Source organism: Petaurus breviceps, unplaced genomic scaffold, assembly GCF_028583685.1.
Source record: "Petaurus breviceps papuanus isolate PSGF00001 unplaced genomic scaffold, PetGlider_PUasm1.0 37, whole genome shotgun sequence".
Classification (NCBI taxonomy): domain Eukaryota; kingdom Metazoa; phylum Chordata; class Mammalia; order Diprotodontia; family Petauridae; genus Petaurus; species Petaurus breviceps.
Window position 1 is genome coordinate 17,760,295 of NW_027186296.1, and position 16,434 is coordinate 17,776,728.

Below are 16,434 nucleotides of genomic sequence, written 5' to 3' on the forward strand. Positions count from 1 at the left end.
ACTCTCTAGGATAGCTACTCTGTGAGAAAGGAAGTTTTGAGATGATCACCCCCATTTAGAGTTGAGTAAACTAGGGCTTGGAGAGGTTAATATCAAGGTCACAGTTATTAAATTACAGGTCTGGGACTCAAAATCAGATCTACTTGACTCCAGTCTTTTTTATTTTTTTTAAACTAAATTATGACAGTAGTTGAATGTATAAGGCATTGTGCATAGCCTTCCTCACTTTAATAATGATTTCCCATCCAGAAAGCCTTTCATTTTCATGTTTTGATGTTTGGGATGGTTATGTTTTTTATCTTTCAGTAGGAATAAAAAGAGTTGCAAAATCGCTAGTGGAATACTTTTTTAAAAGCTCAATGGTAGTAGGTGTCCTGTAGGATAATGTGGGTGTTTGGCAACATGTCTGGATAACTTTAAAAATGTAGTATCTGAAAGTTATGGATGACTAATGTTTGAAATGAATGTAATTTTCTCTTTATGCCTTTTATTTCAGAGGAAAAAAGTTCTGATTTAATTTCAGCTTAAATCCCAATTATGAAGACACACATCTGTTTCATCATTAGACGACAACCTGCATTATTGTTATTATTATTTTTGGAAATTTTATGTTTTTTTCTAATTATATGTAAAAACAATTTTAAACATTTAAAAACAATTTTGAGTTACAAAATTTCTTACTTCTTCCCCTCCTCCCTTCTTGAGAAGGCAAGCAATTTGATGTAGATTATACTGTATGCATTTTAAAAAATGGAAAGCAACATTCTTTTGAAAGAGTAATTAAGCAATTTAATACTACACCAAACTTTCTATGGGTTTAATGTATCAAAAATTTTTTTTTATACAATGAAACTTAATCAAAGACTCTTTGCTTACTGCAAAATACAGATAGACTTTCTTCATCTAGCTTTCTCCAGATGTCATTTTGGATTTAAATTTTGTGACTTATATCAATGATTATGATGGTAATTGGGGAAAATGTTAGACTTATGAGAGAAAAAGAGGATGATTTACGTAGTGCTTGGAATGAGATTTGCTGCTTTGGTTAAACCAGCACAGAATTAACTTTCTTCTTTGGCTAGCTATAGTTAATGTATAGTGATTTGAAAAGCATGATTATGTACTAGAAACAACAGCAGAGAAGGACCAACTTATGTACATATTTGAAGGCCAGAAAGAACAGTGAAGAGCTCAGGATGTGATTTGTAGTTGGCAGAGGTTCCTGGCCGAGGTGTCTAGGATGGAAGAACACTGTCACTCTTAGTGGATTTTTTGTTTTTTTCTTTTTTAAGTTTGTATTTTTCCTTAAAACCTGATATTGTATAAAATTTTTCTCTGATATTGGCATGCCAGTTGTTCTTTAATGACCATGATAATTACAAAATGCTTTTGATTTTCTTTTCTAGGAGAGCACATAGATTATTGTGGCTATGCTGTCCTTCCTATGGCTGTAGAACAGGATATCCTAATAGCTGTTAAACCTGTGAAAAGTCAAATTCTCCACCTGACCAATACGAATCCCTTGTACCCGTGAGTACTTAAGTTTGCCATTGTACCTATATGTCCTGGGTCTTAAAGAACTTTAGCAGTAGAAAGGAAGAATGTGCTACACTTACTGTAGATTTCAGGCTTCATTGAAACCACCACTGATTATGCATTAAAATACACATCACACACACACACACACACACCATAAATAGTTTGATTTTGCTTTCTAGATATGCCTAAATCTGGTTGGCTTTGTTTGGATGCTTCCCTTTCTTCGTGGCTTCTATTCTTGCTTACCTCTGTCAACAAGCAATCATGACTTCATGGAACTGAATGAACATACATGTGGAACCCAAAGAGTTCATAATCCGTATAGAAGTGTGCATATTTATGACAGTACAACAAAAGAGTTTGGCATAGGAGGGGGAAAGGTGCAGTAAAGGTGGGAAAAAACACTTCCCAAAGGGGAGGTGCAAGGCAATGGCAAAAGCTACATTCTTTTCTGCTGGGAACTGTTAGACCCTAAAGATATGATAGTCTACTTATCTGCTTTTCTAGGCAGCTTTTCAGCTTAGTGCACACTGACTGGTACCTGTCTGGACTCCCAAGGATACACAAGGAGTCATGTTTGGATTGCAGACAACAAATTATGTTAACTCAAGGAGGGCTTGTCCTTGACACGTGCAGGCCTTCTGCATACTCTGGGTCCAGTGTTTCTGGAAAATATTGCAACTCAAAAATTCAAGGTACCCCTTAACATTCCTTAACACCTCATAGCTACAGCTAATTCACAGTTGTGATTATTGATACCTTTTCTTGACTTTTAGGACCAATTGAAGCTGACTACACATTTCACAAAATCTGAGTTGCAAGGAACTACAGAGACTATTTAGTCCAGTCTCTGTTGGAACAGTTGACCAAACCTCTCTATGACATACCCAGTAAGAGGTTGTACATTCTCTATTTCAAGACCTCCACTGAGAAAGAAAGTTTCCTAAGTCAATCAATGCCATTTTGGGTTATGAAGTGTTGGGAAAGACTGGTGTCATGTTTGCCCTAAATCTATTCTCTGTGTTAAACATTCCTGTTCCTTTAAATGATCATCGCATGGAATTAACTTGAGACCATTCACTATCTTTGTTGCCCTACTCTAGCTGTTCTATTTTATCTTATTTCATATAAGATGTTTTAAGTTGATGTTTTCAGGTCCTTGATTTTCTCATCTGTAAAATGAGAGGGTTAGACTACATGGAACTCTAAAGTCTCTTTCAATTATAAATCCAATGATACTTAACTTTCAATTTTGACTTTAGAATGAGCATAGTTTTGGAGCTAAAAAAAAACCCCCAGATGTTTATTTTCTTTAAATAGCTATATATATTTGTAGTTGAAGAAAAATATGTAGAATATAGAAACCTTGTACTTTATTGAAAATTAATTATACATTTTATGAGTTTGGAGAAAGGAAGAATGGTAAAGGAGGCAAAAATATCCCTCTATCAGCACTTTACAAATTCTTACATCTAGACTAACAAACCATCATTTTATTTTCTGATGTTATAAAAATTAAGCTCAGGCAACTAGGTGGCACAGTGAATAGAGCACTGGTCCTGAACTCAGGAGGCCCTGAGTTCAAATGTGACCTCAAACACTTAACACTTACTGTGTGACCTTGGGCAAGTCACTTAACACCAATTGCCCTGCCTTCCCCCTCCCCCCCCCAAAAAAAGACAAAAAATATTAAGCTGGGGAGAAAAAAATCAGACCAGAGAATTGATCAGCATTTCATATACAATTTCTAAAAATGAAACCTTTACTTCAGTTGTGAAGAATGTTTTATAATAATAGTTATAATCATATAGCACTTGGAAATTTACAAAATGCTTTTCACACATTAGCACATTTGGTGCTTTCATCAGCCAAGGTGAATCTTACAGATTTTATTATTTCCATTTTACAACAACAAAAAATGAAAGCTTGGAGAAATAGAGTGGTTATACTGCTAGTAATAGCTGCAGGGGAGATTTGAATTCATTTCTTTTATTAATACATGTACATTGTCCTTTCTACTAACACAAGACTCCTCCTCATGATATATAAATATAAGAATGTACTTTTGGAGAAAAGATATTAATTCATATCTTCTTGATGAGCAATTTATTTAGATTTCATTGTAGACCGAGCATTCTTTATTAGGACCTTCTGACCTTCCGGCCGTGGTTGAGAATAGTTCCCTCATTTATTTTCTCATAAAAAAGTTCCTTGAGAAAGCTTTCCTTTCCACCAGAGTTGAATTTTAATTCTACCTATGGCTTAAGAATATCTTTTATCCTTTTAGAACCTCAGTAACCTTATTTTTACATATGAATAAGATTCATAGAATTATAGGATTAAAAATTTTGGGGAGCTTGAAAGGACCATAGAGATCATTTAATTCAGTCCTTCCCTGGATGTTATGGATGAAGAAATTGGCAATCAGTGGCATTAAATGACTGACATATGATTGTTACCCAGCTAGTTAATGGCATAGTCAGGACTACCAGTCAATTCCCAGGGCATTTTTTTTAAAATTGAATGTTGAGAAATAGCATGGTGTGATAGGAAGAACACTCTTCTGGAGTTGCAGCACCTAGACTTGACTCACTTTTTCTTGTGACACTTGTTAGCTGTGTGATCACAGAAAAGGCACTTTATCTATCTGAGATTCTGTTTCCTTATGTATAAAATAGGTCTGATGTTTTCACCACTTACCTCACAGAATTTTTGTCAATAAAGTACTCTGAAAACTGTTATGAGTTATGTAAAGATGAGTTTTTGTTGCAAGCATTGAAATAAATGTGAAAGTATTTTTTCAATCACTCAACAAGCATTTATTAAGCCCCAGGCACACCTGGGATGCAAAGACAAAAGTCTCTGTCCTTTGTTCTATGGTTGGAGACATGTACATATATAATATTGCCTAGGATCACGCAGTTCATAGCGTGATTTCCATTGCATCATGATGCCTCTCAAAGAATTTTTTTTTTTAAGGCAGGGTAATTGGGGTTAAGTCCCTTGTCCAGGGTCACATAGCTAGTTAAATGTCAAGAGTCTGAGGCAAGATTTGAGCTCAGTTCCTCCTGACTCCAGGGCTGGTGCTCTATTTACTGAGCCACCTAGCCGCCCTTCTTAAAGAATTTAAAAAAAATTTTTAAAAATACTTTTAGAACCCCAAAGGCAGTGAACACTGTCTGTACACAACAGGTAGAATGTTGGAGAGGCCAAGTCCTCTTGTTTATCTCTTTGTGAGAATTGTGAAAAAGCATTTTAAGCCTTGTATAAGAGCATGGTGTCGTAGGAAGTACCCTAGATCTGGACTTGGAGGACCTGTGTTCGAATGTGAGCTTTGCTGCTTACTCTCGGTGTGACCTTGGGCTAGTCATATCACATCTCTTACTTCATTTATATACATGCATGCATACATATGTGTGTATGTATATATGTATATACATGAGTGGGTTGGAATCCATTCAAGCTCTAAATCTGTGATCTTACGATTCCAAGAAAGGCATTTTCCTTCAATTCAGTAATACTTCTTCGAATATCTGCTGTCTGCCCAATACTTGCAGGAAATATGAAAGACACAGATGGGGAGGAAGAAATAAATGAACAATAAGTATAAAGGCAACATGGCACATACGAGAATTCCAGGTTGAAGAGAAAGTACATATTAGTGAGTAGTGAGATAAAGTATGAAAAATAAGATTGGTTACATCTGAAATTGATCTCCTCTTCCTTGGAGGGACATGTTTTGCTTGTTTTGTTATTAATAGTAGGTTTATGTTAATAAATTATTTGAGCTTTCCAAAAAAAAAAAGAAAAATAAGATTGGACCAGGCTGTAGAACTTTTCAATGCTAAGATGAGTTATTTATATTTGCTTTGATACATATACTTGTTTGAGCTCACTGCCATCTTGTTAGTTCCTGAGGTTGTCATACTCATTCATTAATAGGAAAGTTTTTTCTTGGTTCAGGATATTGACATTTTAAAAAGTTCCCTAAATAAGTAGTGCTTGTTGGTGAATTTATTTTGCATAACTCTACCACCCCATCCCACATACCCCCACATAACTGTCTTTTGGAAGTTTGAGCTAGTTCTGGCTTAGTCTTAGGGATATGGATCTGTCAGAGCCATAACTAACAATCTTGGCACTCAGGGCAAATTCATGTTTTGAGGGACATTGGCAAGTGGAACTTGGCAAAGGATATTGGCTTATGGGTAGAAGTAACCCCTAAAATGACATGAGTCCACTCACTGGGGAAAGAAATAGGGTCAGGCTGGGAAAGAGCTTACCTGGGTTTAGGCCAAAGAGGATGGAAAAAAATTGTCATTTAGTAGCTTTCTCTTTTAAACATTACTGGATTCCTGTGCCTTGCCGTACACTCTTCTGATGCCACCTTGGGACCTTTATGCTTTTTTATATTCCCTGTAGCTGAACCCTCCTATTTGTATTGTCTCCACATTTTAGGAAAGTGAGCTCAGTTATAGAAGGGACTGTCTTTTTATTTTGTTTCCCAAATGCTTAGCATTGAGAAACTACTTGGCACAAAGTGTAAGTACTTAACAACTGTTTTTTCATTCTTTCATTCATTTCTGTTAAGAAAGTACTAAGTTATCTGTTGAAAGAGTAGGATGCTTTGAATATCTATCTCTATCTCTTATCTATCTCTATCTATTTCTCTGCCCTGGGGATGAACCCTTTTCCCTATCCTGGTTATAATTATGGAATCTGATCCGATTTAGTGTTTCCTGGACTGCACCTCTGTGTCTAGTCTGTTATGACATGATTTAGGGAAATCCCTTCATCTTGGGAACAATCTGGTTTTTGGACCAGTTCAGAGAAGTGGGCCCCTCCAAGTCACGACCAAGCAGGTTTAATGTTATTATTAGAATCCCTCTAAACAGCTAGGTGGCGCCTTAGTGCACAGAGAGCTGTGCTTGGAGTCAGGAAGATTCAAGTTTCAGTGTGGTCTCAGACATTAGCTGTGTGAACCTGGGCAAATCACTTAACTTCTGTTTTCCTCATCTATAAAAGTGGTATAAAAATAGTACCTACTTCTCAGTGTCATTGTGAGGATCAAATGAGGTAACTGTAAAGTGCTTAACACAATGTATGGCATATAGTAGGTTCTGTATAAATGTTAGCTATTATTAAACCTACTTTATAATGGCTATGAATATCTGGACTAGCCTCCAAAGTACCGTGGTCTTCTGGGCAACATGATTATTTTGAATTAAGCTGAAAATATGATGCCATCTGTACTCTTTGCTTTAGATGTTCAAATTTTGTTCTTTGCATAGTCTGATGAAACTCAAGCTTTCAAGACACTTTATCAACAGAATATTACCAGAGTTTTGGTTGGATCCCAGAGTGCAGTAATTATAATTGCATGTAATTACAACAACAATTAATGATTAAAAAGTTGTATTAGACATGGTTTCTGCTCTCATGGAGCTTGTGGTCTAGTAGAGTGTAATGGGAATGTAAATTTGAAGATCTTCCCTGCCCCTAGGCTAAAGTGCACCTGGAGCCTGGGGTGAGAGGCTTGTTTTTCAGTAGATACTTCTTGATTGGCCAGTGAGTCAATAAGGTTGTTACATTCTCTGAGCCAGGAGAAGGCTATGTAAGCCCTGATGTGTAGCTTTGTTTTGGGGGCTCACTTTGAGAAATGTTACGTGATTTGATCGGATGAAATTCTGGGCTAGCCGTTGTCCAGAGGGGCGGCCCCCTCCCCCCCCCGCTTTGAAAGGCCCAGATGTTGAAACCCAGATGTTGATTTGGTATGGATGTAATGGTTGGACAGTTTGGAAAGCTGTCTACTTGATCTGTTTCTGTCTTGATAATTCTGCCTGTATACTTTGAAATTCAGGGTGCTGACCTTTTTCCCCTGAACTAGGTGAACGATACATATCTGACTGATTAAAGTAAGCTTGTTAACCCATTTTGAGTTGCTTTCCTTTATCAAAGCAGATCCAAGAACCTGTGTTGGCAGCAAACCCTGGGGATGCTTGGGGTGCTTGCCGCTACATAGGGGAATAAGCCACAAACACAGATAATTGTAGATCACAATATTACATGGCAAGTGCATCATAGAGGTGCAAGACCAATTGTATTAATAAGCATTTGTAAAGTCAAGATCATTTGAAGGGATCATAGACACTTTCATGGAAGAAGCAGATTTGATTTGGGCTTTAAGAATGTGTTGAAATTTAACAAAGGAAGGAGAGGGGAACATTCACAGAATTATAGATTTTCAAAGTTGGAAAGACCTTCAAGGATCATTGATTCCAGTTCATATCCAAAACGAGAAGTGCTGATTGACAGAAACTAGTATTGCTATGGCCAGACTGCTACCATGGAGACCAATACTTCATCTGGACAGAGAAAAACTGTTATGAGTGTTAGTAAGATTACTGGAACCTTTAGGAATCAGGTTGGTGGTTTGTTTCTAAAGGAATTGTTTCACAAATAACACACAGGAGGCACAGGAACTTTTGGACTCCAGCCTCTAACAGGTTCACCCTTTTTTTTTTTTTTAAAAAGCAATTGGGGTTAAGCAACTTGCTCAAGGTCACACGGCCAGTTATTATTTCTGGGTGTGGTGCCGAGTATCTGAGCCCGGATTTGATCCAGGTCATCCTGACACTGGAGCCGATGCTCTCACTCGCTGAGCCACCTGGCCGCCCCGTAACAGGTTCACTCTTGATCTGGTCAGACAGAAAGAACAGGAAGACAGCTTTGGAGGGGTTAATAATCTCACTTTATTCTAGTCTAGTCTTCTAGACTATTAGTTGCTGATAATAGAAGCACCGGCTCCTATGGCATTTCCTGATCACTCTTCTCTCAGGGGCTAACAAGAAGGGGGAGCAGCTACCCCTATGTCTCAATGGGATTAATTGAGACAGGCACAGTTTTTACATTCCCCTAAATCCCCTCAAGCTTCAATGGGGGCCAGTTGACCCAGGTGCATGCATTCCTCTATGCATTACCCAAATGCCAAATGGGTTCCCTCATAGGTTCCCCTGTGGACTCCCAACTCACTGACCAATGCACACTTGGTTTATAGGGCAACAAAGAAGGCATCTTACCAACATTAAGCTCACAGGTTAACTTTAGCAAAATTGTCATTCTGTGCAAGTATAGTAAATATGTCCTTATGTTACCTCTTATCTCACTTCACCGTCTCAGTAGGACTGCCTGTAACTATGATTCTAGGAATTACTATCTAGGATCCTTGGGGCTATTCTGGGAATTATTATCTAACACCTGGAAACTTGACATTGCCATGGCCATGGATCCTGAGAAACTAAACTCTAAAAAGGATAACAAAATCCTCCTTACTTACAGGGGTTGATGTTACTTATAGGTATCATTGCATAGTCAATGAAGATTTATTGTATGCAGTGATGAATATAAGTCTTATTGGTATACCATTAACCTTAATAATCATTTGTAACAGTAAATTGGTTCCCTGTGTATTATGCTTTATATCTTGTACAATAAGCAAATTTCCTTTTCAGTTCTATTCATTGTACTCAAAACCTTGAGAGTCTACTGCTTGAACTCATGAGGTTCCCTCTAAGCCAGGAGGATATGTTTACCTTGAGACTGATGTTTGGTCACCTATCTAGGAAAGGAAATAGAGTGGAAAAGGGAACCAAAGGTCCATTTACAAACTTGTTTAGTTGAGCCCATGCTCCACATGGGAGAAGAGGGGTAGGAAAAAAGAATATCACCCATCCCTTCACTCACCTCAAAGAGGGTTTAGTAATAGAGAACACTATTTACCACATGGGAAAGGGGCATGAAGAATGTAAACCAGAAGCTGTTTCTTTTTAACTGATCCTCTTCCTTCTCTGTCAGATAAAGGAGGACTGAGGAGCCACTCAGGACCTTCTATACCATACATAGGCTACAGATCCTTTCAGTGTTCAGTTACTATTTTATTGAAGTAGCTAGGAAGTTCCTTGTTCCCCTGAAGACCCAAGTGCTGAGTTTCACGAGAATGGGCAGGATTAGGGAATTTCTGTGCATGCTGTGTTCAGTTTTTGATGCATATAAATTATCTCGTGTGAGCCTTGCACAAACCCTGTGAGGTAGGTAATATGTATATTATTGTTTTCCTTTGAAAGGTGGAGAGACAAGTTCAGGTTAAGTGATTTTACAGTAGTCACTTGGCTAATATCAGAAGCAACATTTGAATTCAAGTCTCCCTTACTCAGTTCAGCACTCTGCTATACAATGCTACTTCTTTAATATTGTGTCCGCCTCTGAGTGCCACAGTTTAACAAAGACATCAACAAACTACAACATGTTCAAAAGAGGGGTTTTGGTATGGTGAAGGAACTGGATCATGCTGTAGGAGTTTCAGTTGAATGACCAAAAGTTGTTTAGGCTGGAGAAGAAATGACTTAGGTTAAAGAGGATTATAAGCATGAGAGCTGTTTTCCAAGCTTTAAAGACTAATGTGGAAGACAGATTAGACTCATTTTGTTTAGCCCAAGAGTGCAGATCTAGGAGGAAAGGGCAGAAGTTTCTGAGAGGCAGATTTTGGCTGATGAAAGAAAAATCTTGACAGTTAGTACTATCTAAATGGCTGCCATGCCACGAATACTCTGTTGGTGGAACTGTGAACTAATCTAACCATTTTGGAGAGCATTCTGGAATTATACGCAAAGAGTTATAAAACTGTGAATACCCTTTGACCCAGCAATTAGGTTTGTTTCCAAAGGTGATCAATGAAAAAGGAAAAGAACCTTTATGTGCAAAAATATTTATAGCAGCTCTTTGTGATGGCAAAGAACTGGAAATTGAGAAGATGCCCATCAGTTGAGGAGTGCCTAAACAAGCTGTGGTATGTAATTGTGATGGAATACTACTCTGCTGTAAGAAATGATAAGCTAGTTGAATTTAGAAAAACATGGAAAGACTTGTATAAAGTAATGAAGAGTGAAATGAACAGAACTAAAAGAATGTTGTATACAGTAAATGCAATATTGTTTGAAGAATAACTGAACAACTAAACTATTCTGAGTATTATAAATATTCAGATCAACTGTAAAGGACCTATGAAGGAAGATGTTATCTACTTTCAGAAAACTGACAAATAGAAGTGCATAGTATGTTTTTATATATACATACATATATCTCTCTACACATATATTTATCTGTGTCAAATGGTGGCCTTCTCTGGTGCAAGATGAGGAGGGAAGAAGGGATACAATTTGGAACTTAATATGTAACAAAAAATAAATTTTAAAAATAAAATAAAATAAAAATTGAAATGGCTATCATGATAAATAATAAGTTTCTTATTTCCAGAGGTTGTAAGCAGAGGCTGAATGATCACTTGTTGAAGTGTTTTTAGAAAGGATTTCTCCTTGGGAATAGGTTGGGCTGGATGACCTCTCTACCAACTCTGAGATTCTATAACTATTCTTGCTGAAAGGATTTGATGATCCTGTTTCACACTAAAAGTTATTGTTTAGTTTCAGTACTCCTCATACAACATTGTGATTTTATCCTTTTGTTTGTTGCTATTGGTTTGGTATTCACCATTTAGCACAGCTTGGTGGGATATGTAAACTTGGAGGTTTCACTATGTAAAGAAAAATCCAAACACTAATCCCTCAGGGCCTCATTTTAATACTTCCTATCTATCTTTTTATCCCTGATCTTTTTTTTTCCTGTCTCCAAGCCATTTATTTGTCCATAACAAAACATTTCCCCAACTTGTACCCTTTAAAAACAAAAACAGAACAGAATAAAAAATAGCCTTTGGGGTAAAACAGTTTTTGGTTTGCAGTAATGTCAGATTGAGTGGGTTATTTGAAGGCCTGAATGGAACCAACTTCATCTTTTATTTTTCTCCTGAAAATTGTCATTAAAAACAATCTTTTTATGTCGCTATATCTCACTAAAATTAAGTGGCTCAGTACATAAATAAGTCTTAAAAGGTTCAGCTTTCACAAGTTAAAAAATTTTTAAGTCTTGTATTTTTTGGAGTGAATGGCTTATATATGTGTGTGTGATATACAGAGAGAGGCAAAGAGAGAGAACTCAAGCTTAAAACTACACTAAGACTTTTTGGACATCATGGATATGTAAATAATGCATATATACATGCATGTGTATTATGTGTATATACAAACATGCACATATAAACATATTCACAATATATATACATACATGTATAAACAACATGCAGGGGTATAAATACAGACATATGTGTGTTATGTACACACAAACGTGTGGTACCAAAAACCTTAGTGCAGTTTTAAGTTTTAATACTATGTCTATATGTATAGCTTTAATATGATATGCATACATAATAAGCTTTAATAGTATATATAGTATACACATGTAATATTTGTATGTGGAGGGTATATGCTGAATATACATTCTCTTACATATGTCTCAACTTGTGGTTTCATCAGTGTAAAGGGCTTTTGTTATGGAAACTCCTCCCAACGTGGCACATCTGTAGTTCCTGTGTAATTTATAGTCAAAGAGAGTGAATGTACCACCTTGGTGTACCAGGTGAGAGGAGAAGGAAAAGAAATGGAATTCAAAGTTTTTGCTGCTTTAACACCTCAAATTTGGTGAAGATAGAAATGACGAATTCAGATAGAAGTTTGGGGATCTTTGGCATAATTCATTTGTTGATCCATTTCTCTTTTTGCTTGAAATAGGTAATGAAGGATGGAATTTCTAGTCAAAATAGGCCAGTAATTATTTTTGGTCTTATCATTGCTATCTACATTTTTGACTTGGTAAAGTTCATGATGTTTTCTTCTAGTAGCTGAGCACTGCTGATGACCAAGGCCATTCCCAGGCAAAATTTTTGGCAGTTTTTCGTTAAATGTTTTTCTTTCTCTTTATGTACCATATTTCCCTTTAACATTTCTGCTGCCCTTTTCTTATCTACACAGGTGCCTATTATTTGTCTCATTAGTCTTCTCAGAACTGACATCTGTTTCATTCACTTGTATGGGCATTCCTACTTGGCCACACATACTGGCATGGCTTTAAAAAAGATGATGTCAGTCCCTTTCTTTGTAAGCTCTAGTGACTCCCTCTTGCCTTTAGGATAAAATGCAAACATTTCTGGGGTACTTTTAAAGCCCTTCACAATATGACTCCAACCCAGCTTCCCAGGCTGATTCCCCTGTACTAACTCATGTATTCTGTATTCAAACAATACTGACTGACTTGCTTTTTCTGATACAAGGGATTACATACCTGCCTTAGTACCTTTACACAAACTGTTTCCCATGCTAGGTATGTTGTTTCTCTTTACTTTGCCTTTTGGCATCCCTAATTCTCTTCAAGGCTTAGCTTAGATATCAGGTTGCTTTGATTTTTACTTTTGCATACCTTGTGCTCACTGTACCATGTCAGTTGAATATAAGCTCCTTGAGGTCAGGAACTGTTCTGTTTTTGTCTTTGTATCTCCAGTGCTTATCACAACACCTAGATTTGATAATTAAAGAGATCGTCAGTAACTTTGGAGAGAATAGTTTTGGTTGAATGATGAGATGGGAAGCCAGACATAGAGACTTAAAAAGAGAGTGAGAGGTGAGGAAATGAAGCAGTAAATCCTTTTTTTTTTGGGAGGGGGGGGGAGGAAAGGCAGTTGGGGATAAGTAACTTGCCCAAGGTCACACAGCTAGTAAATGTGTTAAGAGTCTGAGGCCAGATTTGAACTCAGGTCCTCCTGACTCCAGGGCTGGTGCTCTATTTACTGTACCACCTAGCCGCCCCTAAGCAATAAATTCTTAAAAAGTGTCTGTTGAATTGTTGTTGCTTTGATTGGCCATTTCCTGATCATGTCTTTTTTTTATGGGACTGGATTTCTTACCTTGTCCTTATCATAAATCTTATACAGGAAGAACTCCTGTGAATTATTCTTTTTGTCTTCAAGAAACTTTGTAAAAGAACCAAAGAACTGGAACTGGTTTATTCGTAAACATTTGAAAACATCACTTACTAACAAAATATCCACAGGATTTTGCAATAAAAAATTGTGTCCAGATCCAGAGATCTTTATCAAAGAGAAATTATTAATTTATTTTGTAACAAAGTTCCTAAATAAGATATTCAATAATAATAATAATAAAGACAATTGTACCCAGATTTTCTTCTTACATCCTACAGAATGTGAAATCATAATAAAACCTTTATTTAATTTTGTAAGCCCTACTAAATTAGGGGAAACTTGATTCTAACATCCCTCTATTTGAAGCTTTCTCATGTATTGTATTCTTTAAAACAATCCTTCCTAAAGATTTGGGAAGTTTACCCTGAATATACTATCTTCCTGCAAATTTGAAGAATTAATTTTCCTAAAATTAAAAGCTCTGACATTATCCAAACTCTCTGACTACTCAGTTTAATGATAAAAATGTCCAGAGCATTTACTTGAATTTGGGTCACATTAGTGTATCCAAAAGCTAAAAAGGACATGAAAAAACTGGGTTTTCAGTTTAGTGTGTTCCTGAAATAAGGTTTCCCAAAGAATAAAACACAGTAATAAAAGAAATTTGAGTCATAATCTTGGACATACTGAGATACACAAAAAGAAGAAATTTTTCTTAAAGATCTGCAGTGTTTGACTGGAGGGGGAGGGGAAAATAGATGATATAAAATAATTTACATTAAAAAAAAGCTTTTTAAAAAAGGTTTCCCCTGTTGGGAATTCCTTTTGTCCTTTGATTAGGGAGAAGTGGTCACAACCTGAAGTCAAAGATTTGTGATTGAGTTGAAATAGAATAGTTTTCTGAACCACAGCTTGTTGGTGAAAAATTATAGCAACCCATATAATGTTGGTGATTCAGAACCTTTAAAGATTAGATGTTCCCTGAGAAGAAGCCTTAAGAAATTACTCTTAATACTCACATAGTAGTAATAATCACTCACAGGTGGATCCTCAGTATTGAAATGAGGATAAGACATGGATTAGAGTTATATCTAGGATCAACAGGCTGGGAGGGGTTGTGATGTACATGGTTGGAAGGAATTAGCCATCTTGATGAGATCTAAGAATCATTTGAGTATCTGAGAATACCTGAATAATGTTTTATGTAAGTTTAAGAATGTTTTAGGCTGTTGACTTATTAGTTGTTGGAAAAAGGATTGGCAGCAGGTCTCTGTTGAATGCCCGTGGTTTATGGGGAGCTATGTTAGTACTTTGAGAATTGAAACCTGTCCAAGTCAAATCATGTACACAAATATCCATGGCACAAGGCAATATTCACAAAGAATTGGTTGAATGTAAACTCCTTCAGGGCAGGGACTATTTCTTATTTTTTCCTTACATATCTAACTCCTAGCACAGTGTTTTGCACAGAAGAGACAACATGTATTTGTTAGATGGAATATGAGTGGTTCAACCTGCGAAAGTGAAGAGGAGATAAAGATTGGTAGGTTGGAAGATGTAGCATTTCAAATGAGTACTGAAGGATAGATAATAAGTGAAGGTGAGGGAAAGGAATTTTAGTTAGTCAGATGATAAGGTGCATTTATTAAGCACCTACTATGTTTTAGGCACTATATTAAGTGTCCGATGATACAAAGAAGGGCAGAAGACATTCCTTTCTCTCAAGAAGCTAATGGTCTGATGGAGGAGACAACATACAAATAACTATGTACAAACAAGATATAGGAGATAAATTGGAAATAACTAGCAAAGAGGAGGAACTAGCATTAAGGGAGATCAAGTAAGGTTTCTTGTAAGAAGGGAGAATTTTGTCTGGGACTTGAAGTCAGGAGGTGGAGATGGGGAAGAAGAAAACTCCAGTTATGGGGGACAGCCAATGAAAATACACAGAGTAGGGAGACAGTACCTTGGATGAGGAATAACAGTGAGGGGGGGGCCACTGGAATATGTATGGTGGGGGGGATACAATGTAAAAAGAGTAGAAAAGAAAAGAGAGGGCCAGGTTATGAAGGATTTTGAATGCCAAACATAGGATTTTATATAGAGAGTTTATTTATTAAATACAGGAATGACATGGTCAGATTTGTATTTTAGGAAGATCTATTAACAGCTGAGTGGAGGATGGACAGGAATGAGGAGAGACATAAGGTAGGGAGACCAACCACAAGGCTATTGCGATAGTCTAGGCAAGAGGTAATGAGGGTCTGCACCTGAGTGATGGCCGTGTCAGAGGAAATAAGGGCACTTATAAGAGATGCTATAGGGGCAGCTAGGTGGTGCAGTGAATAGACCATTGGCCCTGGAGTCAGGAGGACCCGAGTTCAAATCTGGCATCAAACATTTAACACAAAAACTATCCGTGTGACCTTGGGCAAGTCACTTAACCCCAGTTGCCCTAAAAAAAAAACAAAAGCAAAAAAAGGTAGAATTGACAGGACTCTATAACATATTATATTGGAGAAGGAGGGCAGGATAGAGTGAGGAGTCGAGGATGACACCTAGAATTTGAGCCTAGGTGACAAGGAAGATTATGGTGATCTTGACAGTAATGGGAAGTTAGAAGAGGAAGGCTTGGGCGGAAGATGTCCAGTAGATAATTGGATATGTGAGTCTGGAGTTTAGGAGAGAGATTGGAACTGGAAAAGTAGGTCTGAAAATCATTCACATAGAGATGATAATTGAATACATAGAAGATGTATGAGATGAGATCATCAAGAGAAATAGATTGAAATGGGGACCACTAAGTTGTATATAAATATCCCTGGGGGGCTACATATTCACCACATATTAATATTATTTATGTTGTATTTTTATTTTGTCCTGATTACATTTTAACCTGGTTTTGGTTGCTTTGGGGGGGGGGGTGTTGTGGGCCGCATGTGGCCTGTGGGCTATTTGACAGTTCTGGTATAGAGGGAGAAGAGGACCCAAGACAAAGCCTTCTGAGATACCCATAGTCATTTGGA

General features: G+C 37.0%; 1 protein-coding gene across 1 annotated transcript in view; it reads left to right on the plus strand.

The window, feature by feature from the left end:
* Positions 1-16,434, plus strand: part of GALK2 (galactokinase 2) — a 199,614-nt gene that overhangs the window by 32,231 nt on the left and 150,949 nt on the right. The window contains exon 3 of the mRNA XM_069098017.1: positions 1,407-1,530. Within this exon, the coding sequence (XP_068954118.1) occupies positions 1,407-1,530 (124 nt within the window). The remainder of the gene's footprint in view (positions 1-1,406; positions 1,531-16,434) is intronic.